The sequence below is a fragment of the Periplaneta americana genome, chromosome 1 (assembly GCF_040183065.1).
Source record: "Periplaneta americana isolate PAMFEO1 chromosome 1, P.americana_PAMFEO1_priV1, whole genome shotgun sequence".
Taxonomy (NCBI): domain Eukaryota; kingdom Metazoa; phylum Arthropoda; class Insecta; order Blattodea; family Blattidae; genus Periplaneta; species Periplaneta americana.
In genome coordinates, this window is record NC_091117.1 from 213,606,633 (window position 1) to 213,626,555 (window position 19,923).

The following is a 19,923-nucleotide window of genomic DNA, read 5'->3' on the forward strand; positions in this document are numbered from 1 at the left end:
ATATACGTCATAATGTATAAATTAAGATTATGCCTTGAGACCTTAATTTCTCGAAGTTGTTGTTGATGTCGTTATAACAGATGATGTGTTTCTATGTTAGGTTGTCTTACTGGCTTTTAAGGAACCCGGAGGTTCATTGCCGCCCTCACATAAGCCCGCCATTGGTCCCTATCCTGAGCAAGATTAATCCAGTCTCTATCATTATATCCCACCTCCCTCAAATCCATTTTAATATTACCTTCCCATCTACTTCTCGGCCTCCCCAAAGGTCTTTTCTCCTCTGGCCTCCCAACTAACACTCTATATGCATTTATGGATTCCCCTATTTGTGCTACATGCCCTGCCCATCTCAAACGTCTGGATTTAATGTTCCTAATTATGTCAGGTGAAGAATATAATGCGTGCAGCTCTGCGTTGTGTAACTTTCTCCATTCTCCTGTAACTTCATCCATCTTAGCCCCAAATATTTTCCTAAGAACCTTATTCTCAAACACCCGTAATCTCTGTTCCTCTCTCAAAGTGAGAGTCCAAGTTTCACAACCATAAAGAACAACCGGTAATATAACTGTTTTATAAATTCTAACTTTCAGATTTTTCGACAGCAGACTGGATGATAAAAGTTTCTGAAACGAATAATAACAGGCATTTCCCATATTTATTCTGTGTTTAATTTCCTCCCGAGTATCATTTATATTTGTTACTGTTGCTCCCAGATATTTGAACTTCTCCACCTCTTCAAAAGATAAATTTCTAATGTTTATATTTCCATTTCGTACAATATTGTGTTTTTTTTTAATTTTATTTCAGTAGGTTATTTTACGACGCTTTATCAACATCTTAGGTTATTTAGCGTCTGAATGAGATGAAGGTGATAATGCCGGTGAAATGAGTTCGGGGTCCAACATCGAAAGTTACCCAGCATTTGCTCATATTGGGTTGAGGGAAAACCCCGGAAAAAACCTCAAAATATTGTGGTCACGAGACATAATCATATACTTCCTCTTTTCGGGATTTACTTCCAAACCTATCTCTTTACTTGCTTCCAGTAAAATTCCCGTGTTTTCCCTAATCGTTTGTTGATTTTCTCCTAACATATTCACGTCATCCGCATAGACAAGGAGCTGATGTAACCCGTTCAACTCCAAACCCTCTCTGTTATCCTGGACTTTCCTAATGGCATACTCACAAAATGGATATAGGTATTAAATTATTTTAATTTCCATAATAGACTATGCTAAAATTCTAGAAATGTTCATTTCTCGATAATGGATCATTAAGTCCGGACATTGCAGCTATATGGCTAGCTCTGGCACCTATGTGAATGCTGGAGCAACGTAAGGTAAAATCGGGTCAAATAGATGACGTCATTGCGTCGATTGCCAACACTAATGTTAGCAGCGGACCAACAGGTTCAAACGTAATCAATTCGCCAATTAGCAAACTAACCCAATTACGTGTGTTTGTTAGATTAGTTCAATTTTCCCTCCGTTTATTTCTAGATCATAATAATTTAAATAGCTGTACCAAGCACAGCGTATCCCAATACAACCGACTATCTGGTGCATACAATGTAGGCTATATGGTTAAGTCACCAAATATAATTGCATAAAGCAATGCAGTGTGTCAAAATCTACCATAACTTTATTGGGCCTAATATCTGTGTGTATGGGCTTAAATTCTTAAATGCATGCAGTCTAAAACAATAAAGCTCGTTAAGACCAGGCGGTTTGATTTCAGCTGATTATACAAAGTTATGAGCACAAATATCGACGAGGGCAGATCTGTAATAGTGGTGAACGAAGCCAAGGCTGCAAGGGTTTTCTCGGGGTGCTCTGGTTTTCCTTTATCATTCCACCAACAATTTCCAAAATTCATTTTTTATTATCATCTCCGTCTCGAAAAATAGGGCGCCACCCATGTAAACGTGATGTCGAGACGTTGTCGAAAATAAAATTACAGGACCAGTAAAATTAGATAATTTAATTTAATGAAAAATAGGCAAGTAACTTCTTTGGCATATTTAGAATTAATAGCGTATCGAATTGCAATCGATATAATTTTATACCAGTATTGTAATAAGTTACATGGAGTTAAATGCTCAGCATTGAATATTAAAAGTGTAGAAATGAAACGCAATGCAGTATAGAAGTTAAGAATTTACGATGTACATAACATTACATTTCGTTAAATTTGAACACAATATGATTTTAAGGAATTACAAAAAGCGAATAAAAATTAATATAATTTGTGTATGCATGCAAGTATGTCTGTATGCATATATACAGGCTGAACCTTAAAGAATATTATTAATTTCAGGGGGTTATTCTGTGAGATACTTCAAACAAAAGTTTAATATACAGGTCATATCAAAAGTCCGGTAACATTTTCAATATTTTATTACACAAAAAATACAAACGATAGCACTTTCAAACACACGTCAGTTTAAAGCCAAACTCTCAAAGTTCTGTTTACACCTTACAGAGATTCAATGTGTGAACCACGAGTGACTCGGCAGATGTCCAAACGATAATCAAACTCTTCCCATACCCTTTTCAACATATCCTCTGTGACCGTGACGGCAGCTTCTCGAATTCTGGTTTTTAATTCCTCTAAATCAAGTGACAAACACACGGTCCTTTAGTTACCCCATAGAAAAAAGTCACATCCAGTCATATCGGGTGACCTTGGTGGCCATGTCATGAAACATCTGTCCCTTACTCCAGTACGTCCTATCCAACGATCAGACATGTCCGTATTCAGGTAAGCACGAACTGCATTGTGGAAATGTGGCGGAGCCCCATCTTGCTGAAAGATGAAATCGTCATCGAGATCTTGTCTAAGTTGAGGCACCAACCATTGCTCCAACATGTCCAGATATGAATGTCCAGTCACAGTAGCTCCAATGAAGAAGAAAGGTCCGTACAGTTTGCGTTGTGACAACGCGCAGAAAACATTCACCTTTGGTGATTCTGTGAGGTTTCTGTGTACCCCAAACACGACAGTTGTGCTTGTTAATTTTCCGAGTCACTCGTGGTTCACACATTGAATCTCTGTAAGGTGTAAACAGAACTTTGAGAGTTTGACTATAAACTGACGTGTGTTTGAAAGTGCTATCATTTGTAGTTTTTGTGTAATAAAATATTGAAAGTGTTACCGGACTTTTGATATGCCCTGTAGTTTTGCTCGTCTTTGCTTCTTTTCGAGATAAAAATTATTTTATATGAAATATTTAATTACCCTTTTCTTTTTGTTAAGTTTATTTATACACGCTTTAACATCTGTGGTCATATCTCATGTTTAGGCTCTTTGGGTATATCAATAGGCCGTTGTTACTATTGTTGAGTTCCTGTTTCTGTTTGTGTGTTGTAGATGGTGTTTGTGTTCATGTGACTGATTATAGATTTCGATTAATGTTTATGATATTGGTGACTGAGGTGATGATGAATCATGACATGTAAATTTACAATCCGGCATTTACCTTTGTGACTGAGAGGTTTGAACCCGGGATCTCCCGAATACGAGTCTGAGCTAACTCGCTCTGTCAATAGCATGTTTTAGGAAGTCACAGATTTAATTTCCCACTAAGCTCAGTGAATTTTATGATAATTAATAAATGATTGAAATATTTTTAGTATCGTCCTTTAAATGTGTAGAAATTTGATCCGAAAAAATGTAAGTTTTCGTTCTGAAAATAATTTTGAAAAGTTACATTTGTTGAGATTAAATTTCTGCACATTTAAAGGACAAAATAATTTTTTTCAATCATGTATTATCATAATACCCTGTTCTCTTAAATTGACTGAGCATATTGGGAATTAATTCAACAGCTTTCCTAAAGCACGCTTTGAAATATATTTATATTTATCTTTATTTTATTGCTACTAAGTTTGAAATGAATACAAGTTAATACGATGCAAGATAAACTAGCCCACTCCTGAATGAGTAAGACTCGTGCTCAGGAGGGGATTCCAATACAGACAAAAATAAAATTAAAATTCAGAGCGAATATAGATTAAAAAGTGTTTAATATGTTTAAACCCAAACTATAAATCCAATACAACTTGTTTTATTTTTTTATTAATTTGGAGAGGATTCGTGGTTAAAATAATATTAGAATAAAGTTGTTTAATAATCTGGGACCTTGACTCACGCTATGATAAAAAGCTGTATTGGTTTTACATTTAGGTTCAGACAAACGCAGAGAATTCGTATTTTTAGTTCTATATTTATGTATATACCTTTCAAAGGTATTAAGATTTCTGTGAAAATATTTTAACAAAATAAAATAATACATTTGTTTAAGGCTGAAAACTTTGAAATGTTTAAACAACAATTTCAGTTGAGTAATCTTTCTGGTTTTTTAAATAAATTTTAATACTTTTTTCTGTAGTAAAATTAACGGATATAGGTTGGATTTATAAGTTCCACCCCAACCTATAATAATAATAATAATAATAATAATAATAATAATAATAATAATAATAATAAAGTAATTTTTATGTCGGAAAGGAAGCGAAAAGTGCAAAATTGTATTAAAGATTTTTGTTTGAAATATGTCAAAGAATAACCCCCCCCCCTGAAATAAATGACATGACTTACGGCTCACTCTGTAGTCTATACTCTCTGGTATGCTATCCACAACGCAAGATTCAGTTAACATCAGGCACGCGCTGGATGCAAATGAATGAGAGAGACACGATTAGCATCGCATCGCTCTCTGCGGTGCCTGATACAGCTTGACGTTGACCGCCGACCTCTGATAGCATTTCAGCCTTGATTGGCGACATCCGTAGAAGCGCATCCTGACTCCTATACCCAAGGCTCCTTTCATATTAATTACATTCAGCAGTCTGTCTGTATATTACATGCCAGCGTCCGCAGTGACTCCAAGTTTCCGTCTTGCACAAGACTTGGGTCGTGAGACAACCTCATAAGACGCTACAATGTACTGTAGTAAACTACAATTATATAGAGAATTCCTTGAGCGGCAAATTTGACCTGATTCTGTCACTATCGTCTCGCCTAACCAGGGCGGGAATTTAATCACTTTCTTAGGGAAAAAGTGGGACACCATGATTTTTTCCTAAAATCCAGTATTTATTTGTTTTAAATTTAATCATCAGATGGATATTTTACACTGAAGCTTTGATCGAAAAACATAGAGAATTTAATATTGAAACCCACCTGGCATTTATTGATATGAAGAAAGCCTTCGACAGAATATATAGAAACAAATGATTGTTTATTTTAGCACATGATGGTATTCCAAATCAATTTAAAACAGGTATTTACAATTTTTATAATAATAATCATATACAGGTTAAGATTGAAAACAAATATTCAGAAACGAATAAATCAAGGAGTGAGACAGGGTTGTAGTTTATAACCTCTATTATTTATAACATACATGAATCACATTATTAAGGAATGGAGATTGAAACCACATGGAAGTATACCGATAAGTCGTTTGTCCCAAATAGATACCTTATTATTTATTTATTTATTTATTTATTTATTTATTTTTTATTATTTATTTATTTATTTATTATTTTGCTAATAATTGTAACATAAAATATAATATATACAGAAAAAGTTTAGCTCGCCCCTGAAAGAGTAGAACTCGTGCTCAGGGGCGGATTCCTGAATTGAAATTAATAATTATACAATACAATTTGTCTTATGTCTACTATGCAATTATAGTATATAAATTTAAATTTACAATTTTTCAATTTTTATAAAATCCATACATAACTTTTTAAATTTAATACTAGAACTATTAGAATTGACAAGATTAGGATATTTAAATATAAATTTGTTATATATTCTTGGGCCTAAATTACTACTATGATTAAATACTGTAATAGTGTTGCATTTTGGTTCAAACAATCTTAAAGAATTCATACCTTTTGTTTCATAACTATGAGAATACAATTTAAAATTATTTAGATTTTTATGTATGAATTTTATTAATACAAAATAATAAATTTGTCTTACGTTAAGTACATTAAAGTCTAGAAACAAATTTTGAGATGGAAAATCAATAGGTTTATGAAGACACATTTTAATTATTTTCTTTTGTAATAAATAAAGTGGATTAAAATTGGATTTAAATGAGCTACCCCATCCTATAATTCCATACATAATTACCGATTGAAATAAAGTTAAATATATTGTACGTAATAAACTTATTGACAAGTAATTTGCTGATGATATTGTATTTATGGCAACTTCAGAAGATAATTTACAACGTTTGGTTTACAACTTTAATCAAATGGCAGAAAGTTTCAATATGGAAATTTCAACTGACAAATCTAAAGTGATGGCTTTTTTAGGAAAGGAACCAGTCCGTAGCAAAATTTGCATCAATAATAAGATCATCGAACAAGTCAATAATTTTAGTTATCTCGGTTACCAAATTTCATATGAAGAAGAAAAGGATTTGAATGAGAAAATTATTAAATTCAACAGAGCAATGGGGATAATTAATCAGATATTCAAACCAACCTTAGTACAAAAACACACGCGCACCAGAATTTATAAAACATTGGCCAGACCTATACTCTGTTTTGGTAGTGAAGCTTGGACGATTCGTAATATTGATTCACAAAGATTAACGGCGGCAGAAATGAGATTTATGCGTCGTACAGCGGGACACACGAGAATGGATAACATTAAAAATTTTGACATTATGAAAGAACTGCAGATTGAGCCGATTACGGAATACCTACAGAAATACAGACGAAACTGGAGATCACATGTCATCAGAATGCCTCGTTCTAGAATTCCACGCCAAATTTTAAATTACCATCCTGTGGGCAAGAGATCCTTGGGCAGACCGTTCAAGCGTTGGCAAGAGACCGTAACGGCCACTAGGCCCAATACATGCAAGGATGATGATGATGATGATGATGATGATGAAATTTAATCATAAGATGGATACACATAGCAAAATAAAAAAGAAACATAAATAACACTAAAAGAAGGAACAAATAATTTCGAATTATATTTGTTAAAAATAGTGTTATAGCAATAAGAAGAAATTAAATGCACTTTCATATTTATTAATATTTATCTCAAGTTAGAAATTAGCCTTCTGAAGCGTTTTATTGACTTTCTTTACTCCATTGACACTTAGCAGAAGTTGTTATTGCATTCAGCAACTCAGGTTTTGCAAGCAAATATGAATAAAATAATTACCGTTATATTCAGCTGAATAGGTATTTGACGTAGCTCTAAAACAAGGAATTTTTTTTTCAAGCTCTTCCGTAAATTTGCATTGCCTCTTTGGCATTGTTGTAAGCAGTAAAACACAGTTCTAATGTTCACTATAAACACGCATTAAATTGATTAAAACCCTAGCTGAACTTGGCACTGAACAAAAAACGGAAAAAATCTCGAATATCGTTCTATCGATAAACGAAACAGGTAGTACCAACTTAAAGATTGCCATTATTAATAGATACAATCTATAGCATAGATAAATATCTTCCATGTCGATAGTGGAAGTATTAGAGGTAAAATTTATTGGCACACTTGTAAAAAGTTTATAACTACAAACTTACGCCAAAAATCGGGACAAAAGCCTATTTATTGAAAAAAAAAGTTGAGACAGGTTTTTCAAGGCTCAAAAACGGGACAATCCCGATTAATCGGAACGTATGGTCACCTTACGCCTAACGCAATTCACCTTCATTATGGTGTTAGTATCAACGAAATATTTGGCATAAACCTATACACATAATTGACTATAAATAAACCAAGAAACTCATGAGTTTCTTTCCCATAATTTAGATTGTCTCTTATTTCTGGACACCATGGATTACATTTTAATACAAAGTCTCTCAAATAAACGGACTTTTTTAATTTGCTGAGAAAATTTTTGTTTTTGATGTTACCAACAATTTGTGATCGTCATTTCTTTAACAATACTACGCCATTTGCAGAAACGATGTTTGATCGTCATCTGTTTAACAACACTACGCCAGGAACATGGATCGATGGTATTGATCTCAAGGAGCAACAGATGTTTTAAAGTTTTCATGAAAATAATAATAATAATAATAATAATAATAATAATAATAATAATAATAATAATAATAATAATAATAATAATAATGCGGCTCTGCGGAAGAAATAATTCTGTCCCACAGATCCCACAGTAACATCTCTCAGGTATGTCAACATGGTAAACATATTCTTCTTACGGGAGCTTGCTAGATTCCCTCGTACACATAAGTCATACTGGTTCCAGCAAGACGTGGCTACGTCGTATTCAGTGACAATTTCTATGCAAGCAGTGCGCCAATATGTATTTGCACGTTAATATCCTGGCGTGAGAGACGTGGCAACATATTCAGTAGGATTCATTCAGCTGACGTACTCTGCGCAGACGTACAGCTCAGCTAAATTCAAGCTCCCTATCCATCTGGTCTCCTGCCGAGCGGATGGCACGTCTGTAGGAGAAAGCAGACGTGTCCGTCTGATTTAAAGCTATATCAGGACAGTATTTCCCGGAAGAGGATGAAATCAAAAGATTTTATGAAGATACATTTTCCTGAACTAGCAATGACGCACCTGAGGAGTTCCAATAAGACAACAGTGTTTTCACTTTCAAACGTTTTAGAATATTTCTTTTCATTTTGTAATATGAAGGACAAAATCCATGATGTACTAAATTTGTATTTTAAAGCTCTTGTTCTCATTAGCTTGCATATAAAATAAATACAAATTATTATAATTTTATTGCAAATATTTTATGTATTTTTAGAAACTATACGTGTCCACGAACTTCAGGACACTCTGGCGCTCTAAAACATAATTAAACGTTTCTTTAAAATATCTACAAGTTTTGTAATTCATATGAAAAATTCACCCTAAAGAGACAATAACGTAATCCAATATTAAAAAGCTGCAGAGATTGTTTTGCAGTTACATCAAAACTTAGAGCTAAGGACATGTGTGGTTTCTCAAATAACCGATTCAGTTATAAAATTTACGAATAGTCATGTATTGGCACCTCCACAATCATTTCTGCAGTCGCTTCCTTCATCGTATGTATTTGCTCTTATACGAACGAAATGGAATACGGCAGTTTGCTCTTCTTTCTGACGGAGATGATTATTCCCGTTTGTGGAGAAAAGCTTTAATATTGTGACAATGCAAGACTGTTCTTACTTTCAAGTACCCCAAGTTTCAGATCTCAGATGTAAAAGCCAGGTGGTCTATTCATTTGCGTAAAAATGTGTTAAGGATAATATATATGTGCCACATGACTGAAAATAGACAAATTTACTAAAATACATCTAAAGAGGATAATGAATAAAATATTTCAGATTTAAATAATTCAGTTAACAAAAAATTTAGAAATGAAACTCATGTAGGCCAGCCCAGTGAGTTCCACGTAGAGGAAACCATCTATACCCATCAACCATTTCTTACTAGAAACAAAAATAGAATCTTTCCATCATCAAAACAATGGAACTGATTATTGAAGCTAAAAGCACCATACCAGCATCTTGTACAGTTTTGTCGTCGAATTAATTTAGACTATTACACTTTCACTACATCATATTACTTTTGACCAATAAAACGGTACGCAACGAGGTGTTTCAACCAATCATGGCTGCTTATCCTACAATTTTTATTACCTACCTAGCATTTATTTTTATCACCTCCCTAGCATTTGTTTTTATCACCTTCCTAGCATTTGTGTATTTGCTTGCCAACATTGCACTTTCAATAATTGTACCTTTTAAAATGATTCATGTTTATTTCATCATCCTTAATTACAACTTTTCTATTATGTATCTTGTTTATAATTATTATTTAGGTTATGTTATATCTTCTGCTGTATGAGATTATGGATAGTTACGTATCAGAGATTTTTTAATATATATTGATAATTGAAGTGGAATGCAACTGTTTTAATAAAAATTAAACTGAATCAGCAAAGCTTTGTTGACTAGTGATCGTCCATAGAGTTCAATGAAGATTGTATAGTTGGCACAACTGGTAACAAGAGAACAGCTCATCATAACACACTGCTGCCATCTAGCGGAATAGTTGTAATGATGAGATCGTACAATAATACATCTTCAAAACATTTTAGTAAGTAAATTATGTTATTGTATTAGAGTACTTTATTTCTTTTAATCTATTTGTATACTTTCTTCTAATCATGTAATAGTCAATTAAATTCCACTCTAGATAAATCAAAATGGCTAGTGAGATTACTGTTGATAAAAATTCATCACGACTAGAGTGACGACAATTCTTAAGGGATCCGTGTGAATTTTAATAACATGTAATATTCCTATCTTTTGGTTGTTGTACAGCATTTAAACATTATCATATTCAGAATTAAACATTGTATTAATAGGTATCATTGCTTGTCCTTTGGAAGCCCTTAATAATGAGGGAAGCTGGAAGAAGTAAATCCTTCTGTATTACTGTGTTACAGATCGTGGAAGACTGGAAGTACGTGTCCATGGTACTCGACCGCTTCTTCCTGTGGGTCTTTACTCTTGCCTGCATAGGTGGAACCTGCGGAATCATTTTCCAGGCGCCGTCACTCTACGACAAACGCAAGCCCATCGACCAAGAGCTATCTGATATACCGCTGCGCAAGAACAACTTCCAGGTTCCTCCGGATATTCTCAACCAGAGCGAATAAGTCCCTCATAAGGGACACCACTTACAAAACTTTAAACCTCATCAGCTTCTCGTTTTTTTCACATTAAGGAGTAATTTTGGATATCTAATAATTGTTATGATGGGAATCGCTAGGTTACATGTGTGATAATCAGAAATTGTCACTGGATTTCGTAATCTGCACATAGAAATAAACAAATTAATGTTGAAAATAAGTATAAGTTATGTTTTTAGAGAAAGGTAAAATGCCTAATTCTCTGGCTGAAATACGAGTTACGAACATAAAAAAGCATAAGGTAATTTTTTTTAATTTTGTAGACATCAATTAACTTTTAAAACAACTGACGCAGAACTTCAAAATGAAGTTAGAAATGACGCTGAATAATTAATGGCAAGAAAATTAAAGGCCCATTCACAATAAAAATAAAACATAAACGTAACTTAAACACAGAAGTTACCAAATGGGATCATTCACAATGATTCATACGAGTATAAACACTGGCATTAACATTACCGTTAGACGGTAACATAAAAGTTTGCAAACTCCAAACTTTCACGTTATTGCTTATGCTTATAATTATAACTTATGTGATGTGAAAACAATACACAATCGTAGAACGCTGAAGTGTAGAACAAAATGTAACAAAATGACGTCCATACATCTTGATTACACAACTTTTAACACTGTATCATTTCGGAATATGTATGATAAGAACTTTCTTGTGTTAAATTTTAACGTACCTTGTTAACATGTTTCGACCTATTTTCGGTCATCTAAACAAAGACAACAAAAAAACACGCAGACAACATCATATTGGCACAGATACGTAGATGACATACTAATACTATACAAAGGGAACAAAAGACAGATCCAAAACCTACATCAACACATAAACAAAATACACCCAAAGCTACACTACACATTAGAAATTGAAAACAACATATCCATAAATTTTCTAGACATCACAATAACAAAAGTAGACAACGAACACACATTCAAAGTATGTAGAAAACCCACAATAACAACAACACACATACACAACACATCCAACACAACACAAACAGGCTGCATTCCGAACAATGGTACACAGACTACTCAACATACCAATGAACCAACAAGATTACAACGAAGAGCTAAACACAATCAAATACATAACACAAGAAAACGGATACAACCCCAACATAATAGACAACATAATACGTAAGACAAAACAAAACCACAAAAAACAGAAGAATACAACACAAACACAAGAACACAAAAAATACATCACACTAACATACGAAAACAAAAACACACATAAAATCGCAACCTCATTCAAGAAATTAAACTACAACATCTCATACAGAACAAATAACACTCTACAAAAACATCTCAACACACAAACAACACAAACGAACAAATACAACCACACAGGCGTATACGAACTCAAATGTAACACCTGCAACAATTTCTACATAGGACAGATAGGCAGATCATTTCAAACACGTTACAAAGAACACATCACAGCCATAACAAAATTACAAAACACCTCCACATATGCAGAACACATCACAAATGCCAACCACACCTACAGAGACATCAACACAGACATGGAAATACTGCACATCCAACCAAAAAGCCAGAAAATCAACGCACTAAAACAATATGAAATATACAGACACACGAAAACACACCCCAACGATATTCTCAACACACAACTCAATTTCAAAACATATACACTCTTTGACTCTACACTACGAACGCACCCACACAGGAAACAAGAGGTGCCAAGACCAACAACGACTAGTTCCGAAGATGACGGAAATAGGTCGAAACATGTTAACAAGGTACGTTAAAATTTAACACAAGAAAGTTCTTATCATAGCCTACATATTCCAAAATGACGTCGTTGTTATGTTTCTATGGTTAATGTTTCCATGGTTACCAAGTATCTTTGCAGTTATGTTTATGTTCCCAACGTGAATGATGGTATGATTTTTTGATTTTATGGTAACGTTTGCATTCTTGAGTTAATGCTTACATTATGTTCAATTTTCATTGTGAATGGGCTTTAAATTAAACTCTCACTTAATGCGAAAAGCTGTACGTAATTATATAAAATAACATGTATATAAATATTAGGCATGAAGTGAAACAAATGCAATGAATCATAACGTTATACTGTAGGAAATGCAAAGAAAATGACAGAAAAATTTGCCGGGAATATCACCGCATAACCTATAATGGCTTGCTATTACAACCAAAAAGACAAACACTATTAGAGAGGACCAATAAAGCTATCTGTGCAGCCTACACCACGAAGTGTTTTGGGAAAATACACGTATAATGCTAACCTTGCACATTTAGCTACCTCATTTATTTTGTGAATATAATATAATATAATATAATATAATATAATATAATATAATATAATATAATATAATATAATATAATATAATATAATATTAAACTGCCCCCCCCATTGAGGGTAGCCGTTACGGACTCAGTATATCCTCAAAAAAATTATTGTACATATGTAAACATAGATATTAAATTTTAAAGAAGGGAAACAAAGAAAAGGGCGTGAAAAATTACAATTGCTGTTAATGTGGCAGCATGTGATTAATCAGGATTTGGTAGGATTTTTTTAACATAATTATCACAATGTCATCCCTCAGAGATGTTGGCAGAGCAAACTGCCATCGAAATTCTTCGAAAAAATCTGGTATAGGCCTATTCCCTCGAGCACCTATGAGCAAGCCGAATACCTCAACGTGAATTAAGGCATATTTCAGCTTGAAATAGTTGACTGTAGGCTCATAGATCGACTTCTTCTCAAGGTGGACCTCGGCTGACTGACGACATTCTACTCCAAAACGTATCGTGGGGTCCAAAATGATGCCCTGTTTAGTGTCAGCATTGTACGCTAAAATATCTACTCGTCTCGTTGACCCATTTTCAGCTAGTCAGGAGATTTCTTCTTCTACTGTCCAGCCCTTATTTCTTAATGCGGTAGCAATTTTGGATCTTACAAGATGATGTCTAGAGTTCCTCAAGAGCAATCCCTGTTCACAGAATCCCAAGACGTGTGCTAAAGTTTCAATCTCCGGGCAGCCATGTCTGCACCGGGTACCGTCGAGAGATCTACCGGGAAAGAGAAAGAATTGTGGTACAGGAAAAAGTCAATTTCGAGATTTCACCGGCAGTGGCGTTTTCAGCATTACTTTCATTCATAGTGTTCTGCCCAAGGGCAAGTCTTTCGCTGCAAACCCAGCATTACTTGTGACGAAAAAATGGTTTTCACAATTGAACTACATTTTGCAGAAAGGAACCAACCCACATTATACCTAAAGTGAGAAGAATACACTTTAAAGTTAAACGTGGGTGATAAATTCACAAGTAAATATAACTACATACTTACTGCTTTAGCCAGAAGCGTATTGTGCGCAATAGTTTTGATTAAAGTATGGATCCTTGGAATTATTTAATTATTGAGACATTTAATTTGTTTGTGGGTTGGTTCCTTTATGCAGAATGTAGTCCAAGTCTGTACCGTATGTGTACAGCTATTTCTCTTCAACTTTTCTTCCGTTTCACATAATTCATAATCAGACTTCGAGACTTTGGGCCCGATACAATAAGTTTACTGTGCATGCACTATAGGTTGTTGACTCGCTGCAGGTAGGTAGAGATGTGTTGAGGTAACAACGTTGGTATTTAGAGTAGAGTACGGTAGTATGGGGAAACACACACATGTACATTCTGAAAGTAAATATATATTATACAATGATAATGTCAAAAGAAAGTGAAAAGCATTTATTATTCTGTCGTTTATAAGCATTTGTGTGTAATTATACACAGTGTTAATGGTGGATATAAGCATGTAGCAATTTTAATTTTTTTTTTTTCATTTATCCTATTGGTCGTCTTTAGGAAGTGTAGTTACAGTACCGAATTGCAATGTACTACAAGACACATTCTCAGTGTCTCAAACGTAAATCTTTTTCGGTTACCTGCCAAACACAGTTTGTACTGTAGAAAGCTGCGCTCTACGTCGCATGACGTGATAAGAGTAAAACGAAAAAACCTAGCAGTCTCTAAGAGACAGTCCTTTATTCTCGGGTGACTCTATGTCTACTAATTTGCTGTTTATGTTACACAATGTTCCATACCCGTCATTTCTACATAAAATTGATTTCCACTTCTGTTTTACACGTTCAGTAACCGGTGTACTTGATGTCTCATTAATTCTCTGCATCATTTTCTATATTAATTTGAGGGCTTCCGGCATCTATTGCTCTGACCTTTCTAACCGTGTAATAGTTTCAGACACATTTGTATGAAAACCAAATTATTCGTCAGGACCTTCAAATCCAGAGCGTTTTCCTTTGCGTATTTGTTGTCATTCATTCTACAGTACCCGCACCCACTGTACGCTTTACCACTGTACTCAGTACGCCGTTATGCGGATTTCCCACTGAACTGCTCTATCGGGTCCGAAGTCTCGAAGCCTGTTCATAATTACGTTGTACTGAAGAATCTTCTAATCTCATTTTTGTTCGATTCCAATCCGGTATTTGCCTTTTGTGACTGAGGGAAATCATGAAAAACCCCAGTCAGTTTCGTCGGCCACGGGATTTGAACTCTGGACCTTCCGAATGCGAGTCTCAGACGTTACTGTCTAGGGCAACTCGCTCGGTTTCTTTAATTTTGTGTTAATTCAATTTGTACATTTTATGTATACTAATGTCTTCTCTTGTCTAATAATTTCTTTATTTCTGGTTGTAAGAGTAAGCTATTTTGGTACACTCACCAAATATTGTCCAATTATGGCAATAATATACTGTTTGAAGGTTGTGATTCCTATTCAAGTCGCATCTGCGCAACACAACATTTAATAGGTGTGATGACTTAGAAATCGCAGTCGTAATGACTTGTGTCTTAATTTGTTAATGACTTTGCTATGAAGGAATTTCGATGAGAATAAAGAGGCGACTCATCTTCATTGTCTAGTTATAAAATTGACAGTTCTCTGTTTATAGAGTATTTAAATTTATGTAAATTTTGTTGTAAGGAACGGTTGTCATAACCTTAAATTGACGTCAGTTTTTAATCGGTATAGTTTATACTTAGGGATGTTGTATTGAAATATAACGACTCGTTATTATGCACAAATTAATGTTTTCAACAATTGTCTTCCCTCTACGCTCATTATAAGATCTTTGGTATTCGTAAAATAAAAATATCACGAAAATGTGAAACTTTTGTACTGTAGCGTGTGTTGAATTGTACGTAAATTTGATATCTATGATACGATTGAGTAGACAATGTTTAAAATTATCTTGTTTATAATGTAGGAAAGACGCCAAAATTAGTCACTTCGACCAAATACAACTTCAGATGAAATCGTATATTATTAGGTTGGTCGAATAAACATTTTATAGTTTGTGGTTTGTGGAGTCACTAATAATAATAGTTTTAGTAAACGATATTATGAGATTTGAGTTTCTCATAAAGTTTATATATAGTGCTAAAGAACGTGATAAAATAGAAAGCATCGAAGATTTATAAATTAATTGTTTTACTGCTTCCGCCAACAGAAACTCTTGTGATCTTGGAAATCTCGCCTCCTTCGATGAAAACTTTTTATTTTATGGCAAGTTTGAAGTAATCATAAACTAGTTCACTACCGGTATTCTAAGTCAATCCAAAGCTGATAATTATATTACAAGTTTGAAACATGTAATTATCGAAACCAAGTTTTAAGTTTGTCAGTAAGGACCTAATTGATGCACGAACATTAATTTTATTGAATTACCGTAAACTGGGGTTACTTTGACCACAGAGGAAACTTTGACCATTTTTTCAGAAAATCATATTTAGGTTTCTACATGCTGCATTTGTTATAGATGGAGGTAAATTTGGTATGAGAATGATTTTATGATAATTTACCTCCATCTATAACAAGTTCAGCATGTAGAAACCTAAATATGATTTTCTGAAAAAATGGTCAAAGTTTCCTCTGTGGTCAAAGTAACCCTAGTTTACGGTACAAATGTGTAAATTTTAAAGTAAACCATTCAAACGCATGTGAAACAATATACATTACATTTGACGACTGAACGGGTGTGGTACAAATTGGTTCAATACTGGACAAAAATCATTAAAATAATGAAAATGTTGAAAGTTGGTATTTTTACTCTATAGCACGATTAAATCGTTGCAGTTAAACAATTGATTATATATAAATTATTTTAAGAGCAGTGGAATATGAACGCATACAAAAATTGTGGCAAAACATGAACTGGCACTTTTGACAATCTCGAAAGAAAGCTGAATGGAATGACATGCAGTTCACTTAATTTATGTTATTCATCCTAAATAATTTGTTTAATTGTTACAACAAATCGAAAATATGCTGAAACATAATATCACACAGGTACAGTTTCCTGGTAAACTAATGATGCCATTGGTCCTACATTTTTATCAATCTTACATATATGGGTTTTGTAATATTTTAAAACATTAGAGCTTTTTTTTTTTTCGTTGTTGGTAACTCTATAGGTGCTTTTGGTTGTGCTAACAGATGGAGTTACTTGTCAACAATGTGACGCTGAAACGTGTGTCCTGATGTATTTTTTATGTTTGTGATGATTGGTTAATTAATATTAACCCGGCACACTCACAATTATACAAATTTCCAGACTCTAGAAACCCAGGGAATCCTTCTTCTTCAAGAAAAATTCACCGAGAGCTCAGCCCGGGAATCGAACCCGGGACCTCCTGATCTGGAAGCCAGCATGCTGACCAACAGACCACGGAGGCAGTCATTAGAGTTTTGTAAAAATAATTTTCATAGCATGGAATAAAATTATGAAACTAACATAATTTTAAAGTTACAAAAATAAAAGTGAGTTTGAGTTTCACTATCACAAGCCAATATGTAAGATCTGATAAAAATTTAGGATCAATGGCATCATTAGTTTAAAAGGAAAAAGTACCTATGTGATTTTTATGCTTAAGTATATTTTCGATTTGTTGCAACAATTAAACAAATTGTAAAGAACAAATGAATAATCTAAATTAAATAAATTATAGTCATCCAATTGAGCATTCTTTCAAGATTCAGTGATGAAATTTATGTATGGCTATCATAAATCTTATAATACAATTATATTGTCGAAAGATTACTGTATGTTTTGCCATAATTTTAGTTCATAGCCCGCCCTTAAATAATTTATTTTATGAGAAATTTGTGTTCAAAAAATAAATAAACGATGTAATAAATATAATGCTTCCAATGCATATGCACTATCAGAGAACACAACGTCAGGAAACAATGAGATTTGTTTCTATAATATTAATTTTCTGTAACTTGGGTAACATAGCTTTGTATGCAGAGTGATTCAAAGGTTGTCCTCAGATGAGAAGAGCTTACAGAAGGGACAGAATATAACAATTTTTCAATAGAAACTCATGATCTAGGAAGAATTTTGAGTCAATATAAGCCTGTGAATGTCATGAACTACATAATGGACAATACTAATAAATTAATAATAATTTTTGCAAAAGCAATTAGTAAGTTGTTCAAATTGGTGACCACGATGTTCAGTGCAGCCATTTTATCGTCGAAAGAAACTCTGGCAAACTATTTGAAAATATTTCACGCACCTTCCTAACCACATCAGATGCTGCAATTACCCTACCTAAAAGTGTTTTTAAGTCTTACACCGGTGTCTCGTAAACGAGGCTTTTGGTATACAGCCAAAACTAGTAATCAAGAAACATCAAATCAGGGGAGCGGGCTGGCCATTCAACCGGATCTTCACTACCGATCCAGCGCCCTGGAGATGAGATTTATAAAGTCTGATGTAGCAAGAGAAATGTGTACTGACACTTCATTCTGTTGCATTCACATCGCTAAGTGACGTTTTCTAACAATTCTTGAACAACTTGTTGCAAGTATGATTGCATCCGTACATAGGCCCTGACATGTCGAATTTGTACTTACTGAGGATTGTTTGGGGACCACATGTTCCTATTCTTAGCATGGTATATTTGACTCTCTCCATAAGCTCCTTCAGCTTCAGAACAAGCTTTAGAATCACAAAGTGTTATGATTATATTCATAGAAGATTTACAAGTTTACGACCAAAGCCACAGGAAGTATTAAATACTGCAGATTAACTTGAAAGTTACGTTGATTCAATCTCAGAATTTAACAAGAATGATAAAGATAATAGTATTATATTGTTACTAAGAATAATAAGTAGTTACAGTAACTAGTTTGCAACTGAATTATATTATAATAATGTATGTACAGGTAATGAACGATCTATAATGTAACATCCAGTTAGTTATCATGCTTGCAAACTATTATGTGGTTAAAATTAAATATCTTAAAATTTATTAAATTGTTGCTAGTTCAATTTATTTATAATAATAGAATTAAGTTTATTATTATTAAAAATTTAAATAAATTGTTGTGCGATTTGTTCTTTTTCGTTTTAATGGTTAGTGACAAAGATGTATACGCTGAAAATAGGATTGTGCTTGATGTGAAGATTAAAGAATTAATTCTATATGAACGTTAAATTTATCATAACAGAATAATATGAGAATAATATGATATTGGGACTTACTATATTGCTTCTTCATGATAAGTTATGTTGTATATCAAATAATTATATATCATTAAAATAATAATAATAATAATAATAATAATAATAATAATATATTTCAATATAAAATAAAACAATAATTATAAATTAACATTAATAGAGTACAAATAAAGTCACTTTTAAATTTGTATTAATAAAGTAAAAAATAAATATACAATGAATAACATATTAGTAAGTTGTCGTTTCAGAGCAATTCACTAAAATGCAAGTATATTAACATGAAAAATAAAACTGTAAACCAAATAATAAAACGTTACATAAACTGTACTATAGATTTTCTGCACTTTATTAGCTATAATAATGTATATGTTATGCAAAAATGTATATGTATGTATGTTATAGCGTTAGCTGAAATTGCTCGAAGCATTTGAAGTTTCTGATATTATTTCATGTCTATATATTGATTAAAAGACATAATAATGTTTAAAAATATAATATTTAAAATTAAGTATTTATAAGTACTTAATTATATATATTTTTTTATTTTGTGGCGTAAAAATTTAGTTCATATTTATTACTTATTTTATTGGAAGGTAAATATTATTATTCATTGATCGTGAGTATTTTTTTAATTGAATTACAATTTACCATTTTTTTTACAATTTGAAATAA

At 33.2% G+C, this 19,923-nt stretch overlaps 1 protein-coding gene across 2 annotated transcripts in view; it reads left to right on the forward strand.

Moving 5' to 3' along the window:
- The window catches only part of nAChRbeta2 (nicotinic acetylcholine receptor beta2), a 331,852-nt gene extending 314,678 nt beyond the window's left edge, over positions 1-17,174 (forward strand). For both annotated transcript variants that reach the window (XM_069838040.1, XM_069838032.1), the window contains one exon: positions 10,460-17,174. In XM_069838040.1, coding sequence (XP_069694141.1) covers positions 10,460-10,672 — 213 coding nt within the window. In that variant the 3' untranslated portion in view covers positions 10,673-17,174. The remainder of the gene's footprint in view (positions 1-10,459) is intronic.
- The last annotated feature ends 2,749 nt before the right edge of the window (positions 17,175-19,923 follow it).